Source organism: Microtus pennsylvanicus, chromosome 4, assembly GCF_037038515.1.
Source record: "Microtus pennsylvanicus isolate mMicPen1 chromosome 4, mMicPen1.hap1, whole genome shotgun sequence".
In the NCBI taxonomy this organism is placed as follows: Eukaryota; Metazoa; Chordata; class Mammalia; order Rodentia; family Cricetidae; genus Microtus; species Microtus pennsylvanicus.
Genome location: NC_134582.1, coordinates 78,248,970 through 78,262,970, shown reverse-complemented (window position 1 = coordinate 78,262,970; position 14,001 = coordinate 78,248,970). Strand labels below are relative to the sequence as shown.

The 14,001-nt window shown below is 49.4% G+C and overlaps 1 protein-coding gene across 1 annotated transcript in view; it reads left to right on the top strand.

The window, feature by feature from the left end:
- Catsper3 (cation channel sperm associated 3) overlaps window positions 1-11,773 on the top strand; it is a 79,752-nt gene extending 67,979 nt beyond the window's left edge. The window contains exons 3-8 of the mRNA XM_075970939.1: window positions 2,803-3,042; window positions 8,039-8,221; window positions 9,125-9,265; window positions 9,516-9,635; window positions 10,390-10,544; window positions 11,643-11,773. Of these exons, the coding sequence (XP_075827054.1) occupies window positions 2,803-3,042; window positions 8,039-8,221; window positions 9,125-9,265; window positions 9,516-9,635; window positions 10,390-10,544; window positions 11,643-11,742 (939 nt within the window). The 3' untranslated portion in view covers window positions 11,743-11,773. The remainder of the gene's footprint in view (window positions 1-2,802; window positions 3,043-8,038; window positions 8,222-9,124; window positions 9,266-9,515; window positions 9,636-10,389; window positions 10,545-11,642) is intronic.
- Window positions 11,774-14,001: the final 2,228 nt, after the last annotated feature.

Below are 14,001 nucleotides of genomic sequence, written 5' to 3'. Positions count from 1 at the left end.
ATGACAAGAGAAACTAGGTTCCAAACAAATTACTTACTGACCCAACTCAGGGCGCTGGAAAAACAACAAACCAAACCTAAAATTAGCAAATGGAAGAAATAATTATGATCAGGATGGAAATTAGTGAAATAAAAATGATTAAAACAAGAGAGAGTATCAAAGAGTTGCTTCTCTGAAAAGATAAACAAGTTTGGAAAACCTGTAGGGTCAGACCAGAGAAAGAGGACCCTAAATAGTAAAATAGAGAGGAAAAGGGAGCCATCACAATGCAGAATGTAATTAGATATACCTTAAAACCTTATAGTTCACTAAATTGGAAAATCTAAAAGAAATGAATAAATTTCTAGATACTTCTTTTTTGACAGTGAAAATGACCTTTTATTGAACATCACATACTGGTAAGCACAGATGACCAAAACGCTGTGATAAATATTAGAAACTAAAGATTGCACATGTATATTTACCATTCAAAGGAATTAGTACAAGTATTTTCATTTCTAATTTTTAGGCTACACTACAGATCTGTCAGTGGCCCCATCACAGGCCATCTTTAAACAGGTATATATGTGGACCATCTAGCTAGATTTGTCAATGCTTTGAGAAGTTGAGAAAGAAAAAAAAACCTTTTCTTCATTTAGATTAAAAATAGATATTTTTCACACGAAAGAACAAACATGCAAGTAGTTAAGAGGCATTTTAAAAAATGTTAAAGATATTTTAAAAATTAAAATAGAATGGCATGATTTCCCTTAGATAAATCCTTTTATTGGATCTGCAACAAACAATGAGATTGAAGCAGTAATAAAAATTTTTTGACTGGAAACATCCAGATCCAGAGGATTTACTGATGAACCCTATCGGTCCTTTGGAGAAGGGTCAGTTTGTCAAACCTCCACACACCAGGGGAGCAGAGGTCATTAGTGACTTTTTAGGAAGCCACAGTTACCCAGATACACATACAAGAGAGAGACAAAGAACAGTCTCCCCAATGAACATAGATACAAAACAGTTCCCTCTGAGATTTGCAACCCAAACCTAAGAACACAGCAAGGTCCCTCACCGTGCTAAAGTTACACACGCGGGTAATGAGGGATGGTTCAGCAGGAACAGATGGACTCAAGGACAGAAATCATGTGATCTCAACAGAAGCAGAAAACACTTCCGATAAAAATCCCAAATCCCTTTGTGAAAAAAGGTCCAAAAAGACAGGCGTAGAAGGAACCCGTGTTGACACAAAGGTTCCATGTGAAAATCCTACAGCCAACAGTGGGAACTTGGGGAAATGGAAAGAATTCCCACTAATAGTACATTGTCTACCTTACCTGATTGCTGTGTTGTTGGCCACCTTAGCTGGAGCAGTAAGATAAGAGAAGCAGATAGATCCAACAGGGAAGAAAGAGTTGGGTTCTCTGATTGCAGATGATGATACCACACATGAGAGATCCCAAAACCACCAGAAAACTGAGAACATCTGAAACACTCTCAGCAAAATGGCAGAGCATACAAAACTAACGTATGAAAATCAGAAGCCTTCCTGTCAACCAAGAACAAAGAAGCTGAGGAAGAAATCAGGGGAACAACCCCATTCATAGCTACATCAAAACCAAACCACGCTGCCCCACTACCACCCAAACTGTAGGTCCGTGGATGAAGTCTTCTGCTGCTGAGCCCAAAGACCCAAGTGCAGTCTTCCATGGCAGAAGAGAGAACAGACCTCCCACAAGTTGTCCTTGGACAACCACATGCTCACTGTGCCCCCCAACTCTCTCTCTCTCTCTCCTCAAACCAGGTACAGATGTGTACATATATAATTCCAATATTCCTACTCCAAGATGGGAGGTGGAGATGGGAGACTTTGGCTGGAACTCCCAGGCTAGCCTGGGGTTTGCAGTGCTGCGGAAACGGGGGGGGGGGGACTTTGCTTCAACAAGATAGAATGAAAGAACCAGATTCTTGAGAGTTGTCCTCTGACCTCCACAAGTAGGCCATAGCAAGCACGTGCTAGCACACACACCTACACACACAGACACACACACACACACAACCCGGAACACACCATACAGACTAATAAGGACCCCTAGGCAATCGTAGAGCCATTGGAGTTGTAGGCAAGGGAGAGACATTCAGAGGAGATTGATTCACAGTATAAACGTGGGAAAAAAGCAGAATGAATGTCCTTTAAAAATGGGATTTTAGGCCGGGCGGTGGTGGCGCACGCCTTTAATCCCAGCACTCGGGAGGCAGAGGCAGACAGATCTCTGTGAGTTCGAGACCAGCCTGGCCTACAAGAGCTAGTTCCAGGACAGGCTCCAAAACCACAAAGAAACCCTGTCTCGAAAAACCAAAAAAAAAAAAAAAACCAAAAACAAAAATGGGATTTTAGTTGACTGATTTTTGAGTATGTATGATGAAGGTAATGGATTAAATATAACTATATATTTGTATACTTAAAAGTGTATATATTCAGGATGGCCAGAAAACCCTTGTGACTTTCTCTTTGGGGAAGAGTTATGTCAGGAGGTCTGCTAAGTTGAATACTGACCAGGAACTGTATATAGAGCCATTTGCGGCCAGCTGCTCAGCTACGAGGTAGTCATGTCTTGCATCTAGGGGAAACCTAGCCGCCCTAGGCTTAGTGCCACAGGCAAGGAAGAGCAGATAGGGAAGGGATTCAGGCTCAGTAAGAGAGCTGGGGGCTCTGTCTGGGGTTTTCCACACCTGGCTGGGTGGTCTCAGCAGAGAGAGGGCCAGGATTATGGGGCTCTGCGTTGTTTTGATCTCTGACCCCTGTGACCCCTGCAGATCTCAGAGATTCTCTTTGTCTCCATCTACACCTGTGAGTTCCTCATGAAGGTCTATGTGGACCCCATTAAATACTGGAGCAATGGCTATAACCTACTGGATGTGGTCATTATCTTTATCATCTTGATACCCTATACCCTCCGAAAGATCAAGGGACGACTTTACGAAAACCTCAACATTGCTGATGGGATACAGTCTCTGCGAATCCTGAAGCTTATCTCCTACAGCAGAGGCATCAGGGTACGTGCCTTCTGTGTGTGCACCCGTGCATGCCTGCGTGGGAACGGGGGGAGGGAGTGTTGGTGTGAGATAATGCCTAGTTGGGCATGGTAGCACACACCTTTAATCCCAGCACTCAGGAGGCAGAAGCAGTCCGATCTCTGTGAATTTGAGGTCAGCCTGGTCTACAAAGTGAGTTCCAGAACAGCCAGGGCCACACAGAGAAACCCTGTCTCAAAAAATCAAGAAAACAAAAGATTGCTCAGAGAGGAGGCAAAGTGAGAGAGAACAGCAAATACAGAACCAAGCAAAGGCCAGGCTAGGAAAATCCACACTCAGGAGGCAGCCTGGAGGAATCAAGTAGTAGCAAGGAAACTGAGGCAAATGCCCTTCAGACGGGCAACAAGAGGTTGTTAGCATCCTCAGAGAGGCTAGTCACTCAAGAAGAATGTAAATGGAGATTGCACTTTTGTTTCCTGACTGCCCAGACCTGAGCAATCACACAGAAACTACATTAATTACAACACTATTCAGCCAGCGGCTCAGATGTATTCCTAGCTAGGTCTTACATTTTAAATTAACCCATTCCTATTATTTTCTATTTTACCATGAGGCTCATGGTTTGTTACCTCACATCTTGCTTCTTGGACAACTACATGGCATCTTCCTGACTCTGTCATCTTTCTCCCTGCATTCAGTTTAGTTTTCCCGCCTAGCTCTATTCTGCCCTGCCATAGGCCAAAGCAGCTTCTTTATTAACCAGTGGTAATAAAACATATTCATAGCATACAGAGGGGCATCCCACATCAGGGGAAGAAAACAGTCCATGGTGAGGGACAAGGAAGTATGAACAGAAAGTACAGACACTGGCCTGGAACTGGAGAGGAGTGAGGCCTGGGCACACACATATGCACACATAGGCACGTGATTACATGGGTGTAAGGAATAAGTAGCTGTGGGTGTATGCCATGGGGAGAGCTCACATTTAGGGCTCAGACACACCCTACTGGACAAAGACAACAGACCCAGACGAGCCTCTTCCTGGAGACCAGGTCCCTGGGCAAACATGGGCTGAGGATGCATGCCTGTAGGATGGGTTGAGGCTGAGACATGAGCCTGAGGCCTGTTCTGAAATGTTCTAAAGAATGTTCCAAGACTTTGGCAACTCAGGAAGATGGTGGTAATGGAGCTCCCAGAGTGCCCCTATCAAAAAAAGGAGACCCTCCCCATCAAAAAAGAAAAAAATGGCAGCCGTGGTCAAAGTGGCCCAAACACTGGTGGGTTCTGGCTCACAGCTCACAGCCATTTCACCGTTTGAAAGGCAGCCAGTACGGATGGATAGGAAGAGTGGCTCAGATTGGCCTGTATAGCCAGACACAGCTTTCGGAGCTCAGCACTGACATTTTATTAAAGTGTTTATTTTCTTTGCCTTGCGTTAGTATGTGTGCTGTTTGTGTCTGGTGCCTGGGGAAATCAGAAGAGGGCCTTAGATCCCCCAGAACTGGAGTTACAGAAGATTGTGAGACACCATGTGGGTGCTGGGACCTGGACATGGGTCTCCTGTAGGAGCATCCTGTGTCAACCACTGCACCATTTCTCTAGACCTGAGGTTTAACTCGAGGAACCTTGTGCCTCAACTCACTCATCTGTAGAGTAAAGCTAGTCAGTCATGCTTTCTACTGGTTTCAGGAGCACAGTGACATTAGTAAAGAGTAACCCACCATACGCGTACAGTCAGACAGAGTAGCAGATGTAACACTTAAGGAATTGTTTCTTTTGTTAATTTTTGTTTTGTTTTGAAAAAGGGTTTCTCTGTGGAGCCCTGGCTGTCCTGAAACTCACTCTGTAGACCAGGCTGGCCTCGAACTCAGAGATCTGCCTCCCTCTGCCTCCCGAGTGCTGGGACTCAAGGCATGAGCCACCTAGATTGCCAACTGAAGTTTAAAGGAGCCCCTAATAAATGAGGTATCTCAGTACTTAAAGCTAGTACTTGGTTCCTGACCCCTAATCATTAAAAAGTCAGTGCCTCCCACCTAATGGCTTTCACAAAGCCTGTCCTTGGCTTTTCACACCGAGTTCTGCCAGATGAGCGCCCAGCTATCTAGGGTCCCCACTGCCTCTGCTTACTGCCTTTCAGCCTGGAGCTGCCACCTTCCTGTTCCTGCCTTCTGGGGCCTCATCATTCCCCCATATCCAAGAGGTTGTGAAGGATGCTTCCTCAGTGCCCTGGGCCCAGCCACTTCTTGTGCTTAGAGGCACCCAATGTGCCCTAGGGCTAAGAGAACAGCAGTGGTTGATTCAGAGCCCAGGAGCTAAACCGGTACTAAGAACTGATTCTCCTAGCAACTGGGGATTCAAAAGCAGATGCTGCTTCCAGGCTAGACCTCAGAACCTCGAGACCAGGGCTTCTGGAGACAGAGTCCCCACCCTCCAGATGAGTTTCTGTATCAATCTGAACTGCACACTGCTGGAGCCCGGTGGGCTTGTGCTTGAAGAATGTGGCCTTAAGCAGCTGGTGGGGTCCCTGCAGAGAGCATGGCTTCCTTCCCTCTGACAGCCACTTTCAAGGTTCCTCTGTTGTGATCTCAGGTACCACCCATCCATGGTCTGGCCCAGAGGTGGGAACCTGGAACAGCCACTTCCTGAGCCCTATGCAGGTTCTACCTCTGAGCACACTGGCTTCCTGCTTCTGTACCTTATACGGGTGCCATGGCCACAGTGCCCAGGGTTTCCCACTTTCTTCAGCCTTGTGTGTTAGCTAGCTTTCTGTAACTGTCACCAAAATGACTCAAGAGAACAGCTTAAAGGTAGGAATTGTTTATTATGGTCCACATTCGTGCAAGGCTGCAGGGACGGAGCTGACTCGGGTAGTGAGGGAGTGAGGGAAGCACAGACGACGCAGACAGACACACAGAAGGGTAAGCAGGAGTCAGTGTACTGTGCACTTGGATGGAGAAAACTCAGCTGCCCACCTGAAGCTCGGCATGTGGGTGGTATAGAGAAGAGCTGGGCAGCAGGGTGATTGCACACAGATAAACAAGGAAGCAGGTCACACAGCTGATCAAGGGCGCAGGTCTCGCTAACTCCATAGGAGCAGTCTCCATAGGCAAGCAGTTTTGAGTCTACAAACATCCCAGGAATGGGCAGAAAGCTACAGCGGACATTTTCCGCATGCGCTGTTAAGAGACACACTTGGATCAAAGGGAGGCTTTGCCTTGCTTCTGAGCCTCATGCCGAGGGGGAGGCTTTTAGTCTGAGGTTCTGAGATTCTTGACTTGGCTGTGCCCAGTCAACAGCACCCATTTTCCCACCTCTTCACTCAGGGTTTCCTCTGCCCTCTATAGTTTTAATTCATGATTTTATTGTGCCTTTGTTCTGTTGGCGAGAATGGTGTGGCGGAGGCACTGACCTCATGGCAGATGGGAACCAGAGAGCGGAGTACAGGAAGGGGCCAGGGCAGCATCCTCAAGGGTGAGCCACCAGTGCATTGCTGCCCTCAACTACGCTCCATTTCCAGCTCCCCCATACTATCATACTGTAACTCTATCAGGCCATAATCCCTTGATGATGCCAGTGACCTCAGGATCCAGCTGCCGCTTCCAAAAAGCCAATCAGCTGATTACCGAGCCCAAGTACATGAGCCTGTGGGAGGCAATTTATAATAGCTTGGTAGAGTTCCGAGGCCATCGTCAAGACTCAGTTCTTTCCAAATGAATCTGCAAAGACCGCTCTTATTCCCCAGGGCAATTTAGGGCAGTGTGTTTCTCTGAGATGACCTTTCCACCTTCCAGAATTCCCATTGTCCTCTCCTCTCTCTTCTGTGTTCAGCTCCTAGCTGCCTTCCTAGTGTTAAACCAGTCTTAAGAGTCACTGTGCTCAAGGCCACTGGTGGTTGGAGGTGTGGCATGGGGGAAGGGTTTAGGGCTCACTCCTCACTCTACCGTTGTATTGTGACCAGGACAAACTGGTCAACTAATTCTCTGAAGCGTCATTCTGATACCAGCCACCTATTTGAAATTATGTCTGTGTCTTAGTCAATGTTCTATTGCTGGGACGAGACACCATGGCCAAGGCAACTCTTATAAAAGAAAACATTTAATTGGGGGCTTGCTTACAGTGTCAGAGGATTTATGTCATCATTATGGGAGGAGCATGGCAACAGGCAGGCATGGTGCTGGAGAAGTAACTGAGAGCTGCTACATCCTGATCTTTAGGCAGAAAGAGAGACTAGACCTGGCATGGGCTTCTGAAACCTCGAAGCCTATCCCCAGTAACACACATCCACCAACAAGACCACACCTTTTAATTCTTCTAATCCTTTAAAATAGTGCCACTCCCTGGTGACTGAACATTCAAACATATGAGGCCATGAGGCCGTCCTTATCCAAACCATTACGGTTTGTGAAAACAAGCATTCTTAGTAGGTCAACAGTTATAAAGCACACACTCAGTGCAAGTCTCAGGGCATCGTAAGTGCACAATAAATGTATGGAGCACTCCAGGGACAGCCGAAGGAAGGGAGGACAGGAAGTTAGCCATTTTGCAGGATGAAGATGAAGGTCTTAAGGTAAGGTGAGGCCCAGAAAGAACGGGGAGACATTTTTCTCTTAGCCATCCCTATCCTCAGGTATATGACAGTGTCCCTATTCCTCCTGGACCTGGGGGAAAGGACATTTGGGGCTGGCTCTCAGCAGAGAAGCACAAATACAATATCCAGGGCTGACCGCAGATTCAGGCTGGGTTCAAGTAGAGAGGTCACTGGGGCTGATGGAGAGGTGACCCAGTCCTGAGACTGTGTACAGTCCACCCGTGACACAGGGTAGACGCCGCGTCCTGAGACTGGTGCAACCCTCTGTCTGGGCACAATTCTGATCATCCATTCAACTGATACTGAACATCTACCACGTGCCAGGCGTGGCCCCAGGCCCTGAGGGCCGCTGTGGACTGGGGAGGCTGGACCTCTGTGATCTGGCTTCGCCAGGCGCTGCTGTCTAGCTGCAGTATCCCTGCCTTGTAGACACTCATCACTGCTGTGGGGCAGACAGTCTACACGGTGGCCTCTGTGCTGACTCTGCTCTTCGTCCTCATGTACATCTTCGCTATCCTGGGATTCTGCCTGTTTGGCGTTGTGGAGAGGGGCGACCTGAATAACTGGGGGAACCTGGCTTCAGCTTTCTTCACGCTCTTCAGTCTGGCTACGGTACTGTGTTTGGGGACTGTGGCGAGGGTGGAGCCTGGAGAGGGACTGTCGGGCCTCTTGTGGGGCCTTCCCCACTTTCAGGTGCTTATTAGTGGGCACAGGAAGCTGGGGTTCCCTGCTGGGGCAGTCGTAGGCCAGTGGGCTCCAATTCTGTCTCTAATTCCGTGATTTTATAAATCGCTCCGTGGGTTGCACAGGGTAATAAAACTTGCTAGAATTCTCAAATGATACTTAATTTGGATTAACCTTGTTATAAATGAAGCCCACAACATACAATTATTTTTTTTAAAAAAACAAGCTGTCACAAATTCACCCAGAATAAGCAAAACCCAAGTATCGAAGTCTAGACTTTTGAATTATATAAAGAGTGGCATTTTTTTTTTAAAAAAATTGTTTTGCTTTTATTTTTTCCAAGGATGGGCCTGGAAATAGACTGTACATTTTAGGAGAAAATGGGAGATCTTGAGACAAGAAACTCTCTTAAGCACATTGGCTTCCAACTAGTGGCACCCTGCATTTCTTCTTTCTTTCTTTCTTTCTTTCTTTCTTTCTTTCTTTCTTTCTTTCTTTCTCCTTTCTTTTTTTTTTTTTTTGAGACAAGGTTTCTCTGTAGCTTTGGAGCCTGTCCTGGAACTAGCTCTGTAGACCAGGCTGGCCTCAAATTTATAGAGATCCGCCTGCCTCTGCCTCCCAAGTGCTGGGATTAAAGGCGCGCGCCACCATCGCCCGGCTCCTACATTTCTAGGTGTAGCTGACAGCCAGTGAATGGGGAGGGGCCAAGGACTGATGTGGAGATGGAGCTGGCAACCACCTCAGTGGGTCTGGCGCTCCTCTGGCATAGGTGACATGGAAACCTAGCCTGCTGGGTCTCGGTGCTCAGTATACCCTGCCTTGCCTGACCAGGTTGATGGCTGGACAAACCTGCAGGAGCAGCTGGACCAGAGGAAGTTTACTATTAGCCGGGCCTTCACCATCCTCTTTATCCTGCTTGCTTCCTTCATCTTCCTCAACATGTTTGTAGGTGTGATGATCATGCACACGGAGGTAAGTCTGTGCCTGTAGAGTGTGTGTGTGCGCGCGTGTGTGTGTGCATCGCTCAGGTTAGGTATGGCAGGTAGAGGTATGGGCCAGGTGACCCCTCTCATGTGCGCCTCTTCTCCCTGAGTTCACCACTTCACGATGGGACCGGCAGGCAGGTGGAGTGGGGTTCAGGGCAAGCTAGGCAGAGAAAGGCTGGGAACGGAGAGCTGCAGAAGAGACACCGTGGTCTTGACTTATCTGTTCTGCTTGCTAGGACTCCATCAAAAAGTTCCAGCGGGAGCTGATGGTGGAGAGGCACGTGACACTTCTGGAGGAGAAGCAAGTGATCCTGAGGCGCAAGCAGGAGGAGGTCAACAGGCTGATAACCACCAAGGTAGGTGGCCGCACCGGAGAAATGACAGACAGACAGAGGATTGGCTAGGAGGAAGGGCTTTGCACTCAAGTAGAGGTCAGGTGGTCTCAGGCATGTGTGGTTTTGGGTAAGGCAGGCCTCTTCCCCTGCAGCCACGAGAGCCCTGCCTTTCTTTCTGTGTGTGTATTTCCCGGAACAATGTGGATCCTTGGTGGATGGCTCCCCACTGTGGGGTCCTTCGTGCTGGAGCTTCTCACTGAGGTTCCTCTGGTATCAGGCAGCTCAACCCCAGGCCACTGTGTGGGTGAGCATGGGATGCTCGGCCAGGGTGTCACTCAATCTCATATCTCCCCCTCCCCCCAGGTTCCTTGAATCAGGACAAGAGTAAGCACAATGTCAAGAGTCAGCCAGGCATGGCACCACCTTGTAGGCTGCACTCTTCTTTTCTGTCTGATGCTCTTGGTCTAACTTGGGGGCCCTACTGGGTCCTTCGTCTGTCAGAGTGTCTTTTTTCTGAGGTAGACCTGCCAGTCTCTCATGCCCAAGGTTTGTTCAGGGTTGGAGGAGGCCACACAGAATCACCCTTAGACATTCTCTTGTTCCTTTAGACCTTTGGCCTCACACCAGGGATGGTGGTCCATGAGACTGTTTCAATCCCACAGGCTCTGGGCTCAGTGGTCAGGATGAACTTGAGACTCTTGGGGTCCACAAGGGTTATCAGGTCTCTGTAGCTTGGCTGCTCTTGTCCTTGGTCTCTCATTGCTTTCCTCTCTAGAAAACTGGCGGCAAGAACTTCACGGAGTTGGTGGAGGAATTCAAGAAGACCCTACGGCACACGGATCCCATGGTCCTGGATGATTTTGGTACTAGCCTCCCCTTCGTCAATATCTACTTGTCCACTCTGGACAACCAGGACAATACTCTCAACAAGTGAGTGACTGGTCCCCATGGCTTCTTCAATGTCAGGGCATATTGTAGACCCCAGGAGATGGAAGGGTTTGTAACCAAGGTGCATGGTGGGTGGGTACACAGAGTTCCTCCCTGAGAGTGCAGGATCCCATGTATGCCTGGGTGCTTGGGCTGCTGTGTGCAAGGGTCTGTGTTGGAAGGGGCTCTGCTCTGCTGGCCCTCCCAACTCTCTTTCTCTCTCTCTTCCCCTCCCTCCTTCCTCCTTCCCCTCCCCCTCCTCCCCTCCCTCTCTCCCTCTCTCTTTCTCTCTCTCTCTTCCTCCCCCTCCCTCCCTCCTCCTCCCCCTCCCTCTCCCCTTCCTCCCTCTCCCCCTCCTCCTCTTCCTTCTCTCTCTCTCTCTCTCTCTCTCTCTCTCTCTCTCTCTCTCTCTCTCTCTCGTTTATAACCAGATGTTTTGTTTGCTTCCCTCATCTCTTCAGGCCCCTGCTCACTAACACTTTCAGGGAGCAGCGAATATGTGTGCAGGAGGTGCTAAGTCAAGTGCAGAGGGTCCTAGCTTGGCTCTGCTGCCATCTTCCTTGTAGCTTTGAACAAGTACCACACACAGAGCCACTGGGCCAGCTACATGAGACCCGACTCAGATCTTATCCTCAGTGCCAGCTAACTGGGGTTTTGGCTGGCAGCTGAGGAGCTGTGGACACTAGGAAGCTACTGTGGACTCTGAGCAAGAGCAGACATCAGAAGCCTGACCTCTCTATGAAATCCCTCTGGAAACTTCAGTGACTAGGGGAACTGACTGGAAAGGAGCAAACCAGGGAATGCCCATTTTGGGTTCAAGCACAGGCCAGATACTGTTTAGGCACCAGCACGCCATCCCTGCTTGCAGAGTGCAGGGGATTGTTGTGGACATGCTACATGAGACGGATGAGTTAGCTTATGTCGGGGACCCCCGGCAGAGGGACAGATGCAGGGTTACAACCTACCTGGAGTCTTACTTCTCTCCTGATCCTGCATAGACCCTGTGGGTTCCATGACTGCACGGGTACCAGTATGTGGTATGTGGGGCGGCATGGCATGGGGCCTGCTTTGTCCTCAGGTCTCCGCTCCTCTGTTCTCCAGGCTTCAGAAGCTGTACTATGAGATCGTGAATGTGCTGTGTCTGATGCTTGAAGACCTGCCCCAGGAGAAGTCGTCCCACAGCTCAGAATTACTGATTTAGACGTAGTGGGGCATGTGTGACCTCAAAAGCGTAGCAGTTCCATTAAACAGCGGCCTTGAGAGGCGGCTTCCAAACTTGTTACAGTCTTGGTGTTGGTAAGACCTGCCTTTGGGGGATAGGCCTGGGTGAGTGCTCATGGAAGTCGCTCTCCCAGGGCCTCGGTTGCGGGAACAGGTGGGTTCAAGATCTACCCTGGCTAATAACGACACTCGGTGGACTCTCTAAACCCGACAGCAAGGGCCCACTGAGCTCCCAGGGAAGCTGTCTGAAGACCACAGACCAACAAGAGCCTCCGTGGCTCTGTCACTGCTCATGACCCCTGCAGGCTGACCTGTGCAGCTGCCCCTGTCTGACAGACCCGTTACCCGCACAGACTCTACTTTGGAAGTTCATGTTGATTTCCTCAGGGTTCATGCCAGTGCCTGTGGTGTGACCAGAAAGGTTAACATCCTGGACTTCTGCCCAGGGGAGCCGCCTACTGGCCATGTTAGGACATCTCCTGGAGTCTGGAGCTGCAGCTGGCCCTTCAGACTTCTCTCCTGTGATTGGTTAAGACTGTTTAGATGGTGGTGTTTTCTGCATCACTACTGGCCAAATGTCTCTTGGAAGTGCGAAAGCGGTAGGACCACTGTGCAGGGTTACGAGAGCCATCCGAAGATCCCCTGGGGCAGGCCAAGGAAGGCCAGGGCATCAGGACTTCTTGCTCTAGACAGGTCAGCTCAATCCTGGTAGTGCCACTTGCTCCTCACTGATGTGCTCTGTGCCTGAGACCTGTCACCTGCACTGTGTCATCTTAAATAGAGAGGGATGTAGGTCCTGAGAAATGTGTGGAGGGAGACTGGTACCCTTTGCTGGGTACCACTGGCCCCAGCTGTGAGCAGGACAGCGAGAAGCAGAGGTGGTAGACCTAGACATGGTCCTCACCTGCAAGGGACCCTTTCCCAGCGGTTGGCTAAGGTCACCCTGCGTAGCAGATATTTTCACTATGATTCATAGCCGTAGCGAAATTACAGGCATAAAGTGGCGGCAGAGATAATTGTATGGTGGGGGTCATCACAGCGTGAGGAACTCTATTGAAGGGTCGCAGCATTAGAAAGGTTGTAGACCAGAGGTTCCATGGTCGGCCAAGGGGCTCTGGCTTGACTTGTGGTAGCCTGAGGCCAGGGGACAAGGGCAGGAGAGGGAACCTTTCCTCATGGCTTCATTTGTACCCAGAGCAATGCTCAGTGAGCTGTGCCGTGTACGGGGTCTTTGGTGATGGAAGCTGAGTACACTCCTGGCAGTCAAATCTAGCCAGTTACGTGTTCAGATGTACAGAAGACCTTTTTCTTCTCCTCCCCCCTCCCCTCTTCTTCTTTTTTCTTTTTAAGACAGGGTTTCTCTGCTCCTGCCTATCCTGGAAGTTGCTCTGTAGATCTGTAGACTTGTGTAGACCAGGCTGGCCTTGAACTCACAGAGATCCACCTGCCTCTGCCTCCCAAGTGCTGGGATTAAAGGCGTGCACCACCACCCATCGCCTGGCCTTGTTTATAAGAGCCTCAGGTCATTTCCCCAAGCCAACACTCATCTTCCAAGGACATGGAAGAGAGAGAGAGAGAGAGAGAGAGAGAGAGAGAGAGAGAGAGAGAGAGAGAGAGAGAGACTAGTTTGCTAGTGGGGGTGTGACAGCTTGCCCTGCTGTGGAGGGCCCATTGGGTAGGGGGTGCCATCAACCTGTCTTCTGGGTGGAAGGCCTTTGTGCTGATGTTAGACATGGGCCTGAGATCAGTTGAGTGTCTATGTCCCTTTGGTAGTTGGAGAAGCTTGGGGTTTTAGTGCCAGTGAGGAGATTGAAATACTAAGAGCATGCTGAGAGCAGCCCACTAACAGGGTAAGTAGGTCTGAGGTAGCAGTTCCAGTTTGGGTCTAGGGCAAAGCAGGCAATGTTATTTGCTGGCCCTAAATGTCCCCCTAGCACGAGGAACGTGGAACTCACCCACCTGCTCCCCTTAGGAGCCTTGGGAATTCCCAGGCATTTTGAAGTGAAGAAAGAGATGGGAAACCTTGCCCAGAAAGGCCCCTGGTTTGGAGTTAGGAGACTATGGCTGGTATCTGCCCCTTTAACGCCACAGGTCTGTTCTCTCACAGTGGGACGAAACTGACTGAGCCGGGCAGTGGTGGGGCACACACCTTTAATCCCAGCACTTGGGAGGCAGAGGCAGGGGAATCTCTGAGTTCAAGGCCAGCCTGGTCTACAAGAGCTAGTTCCAGGATAGGCAC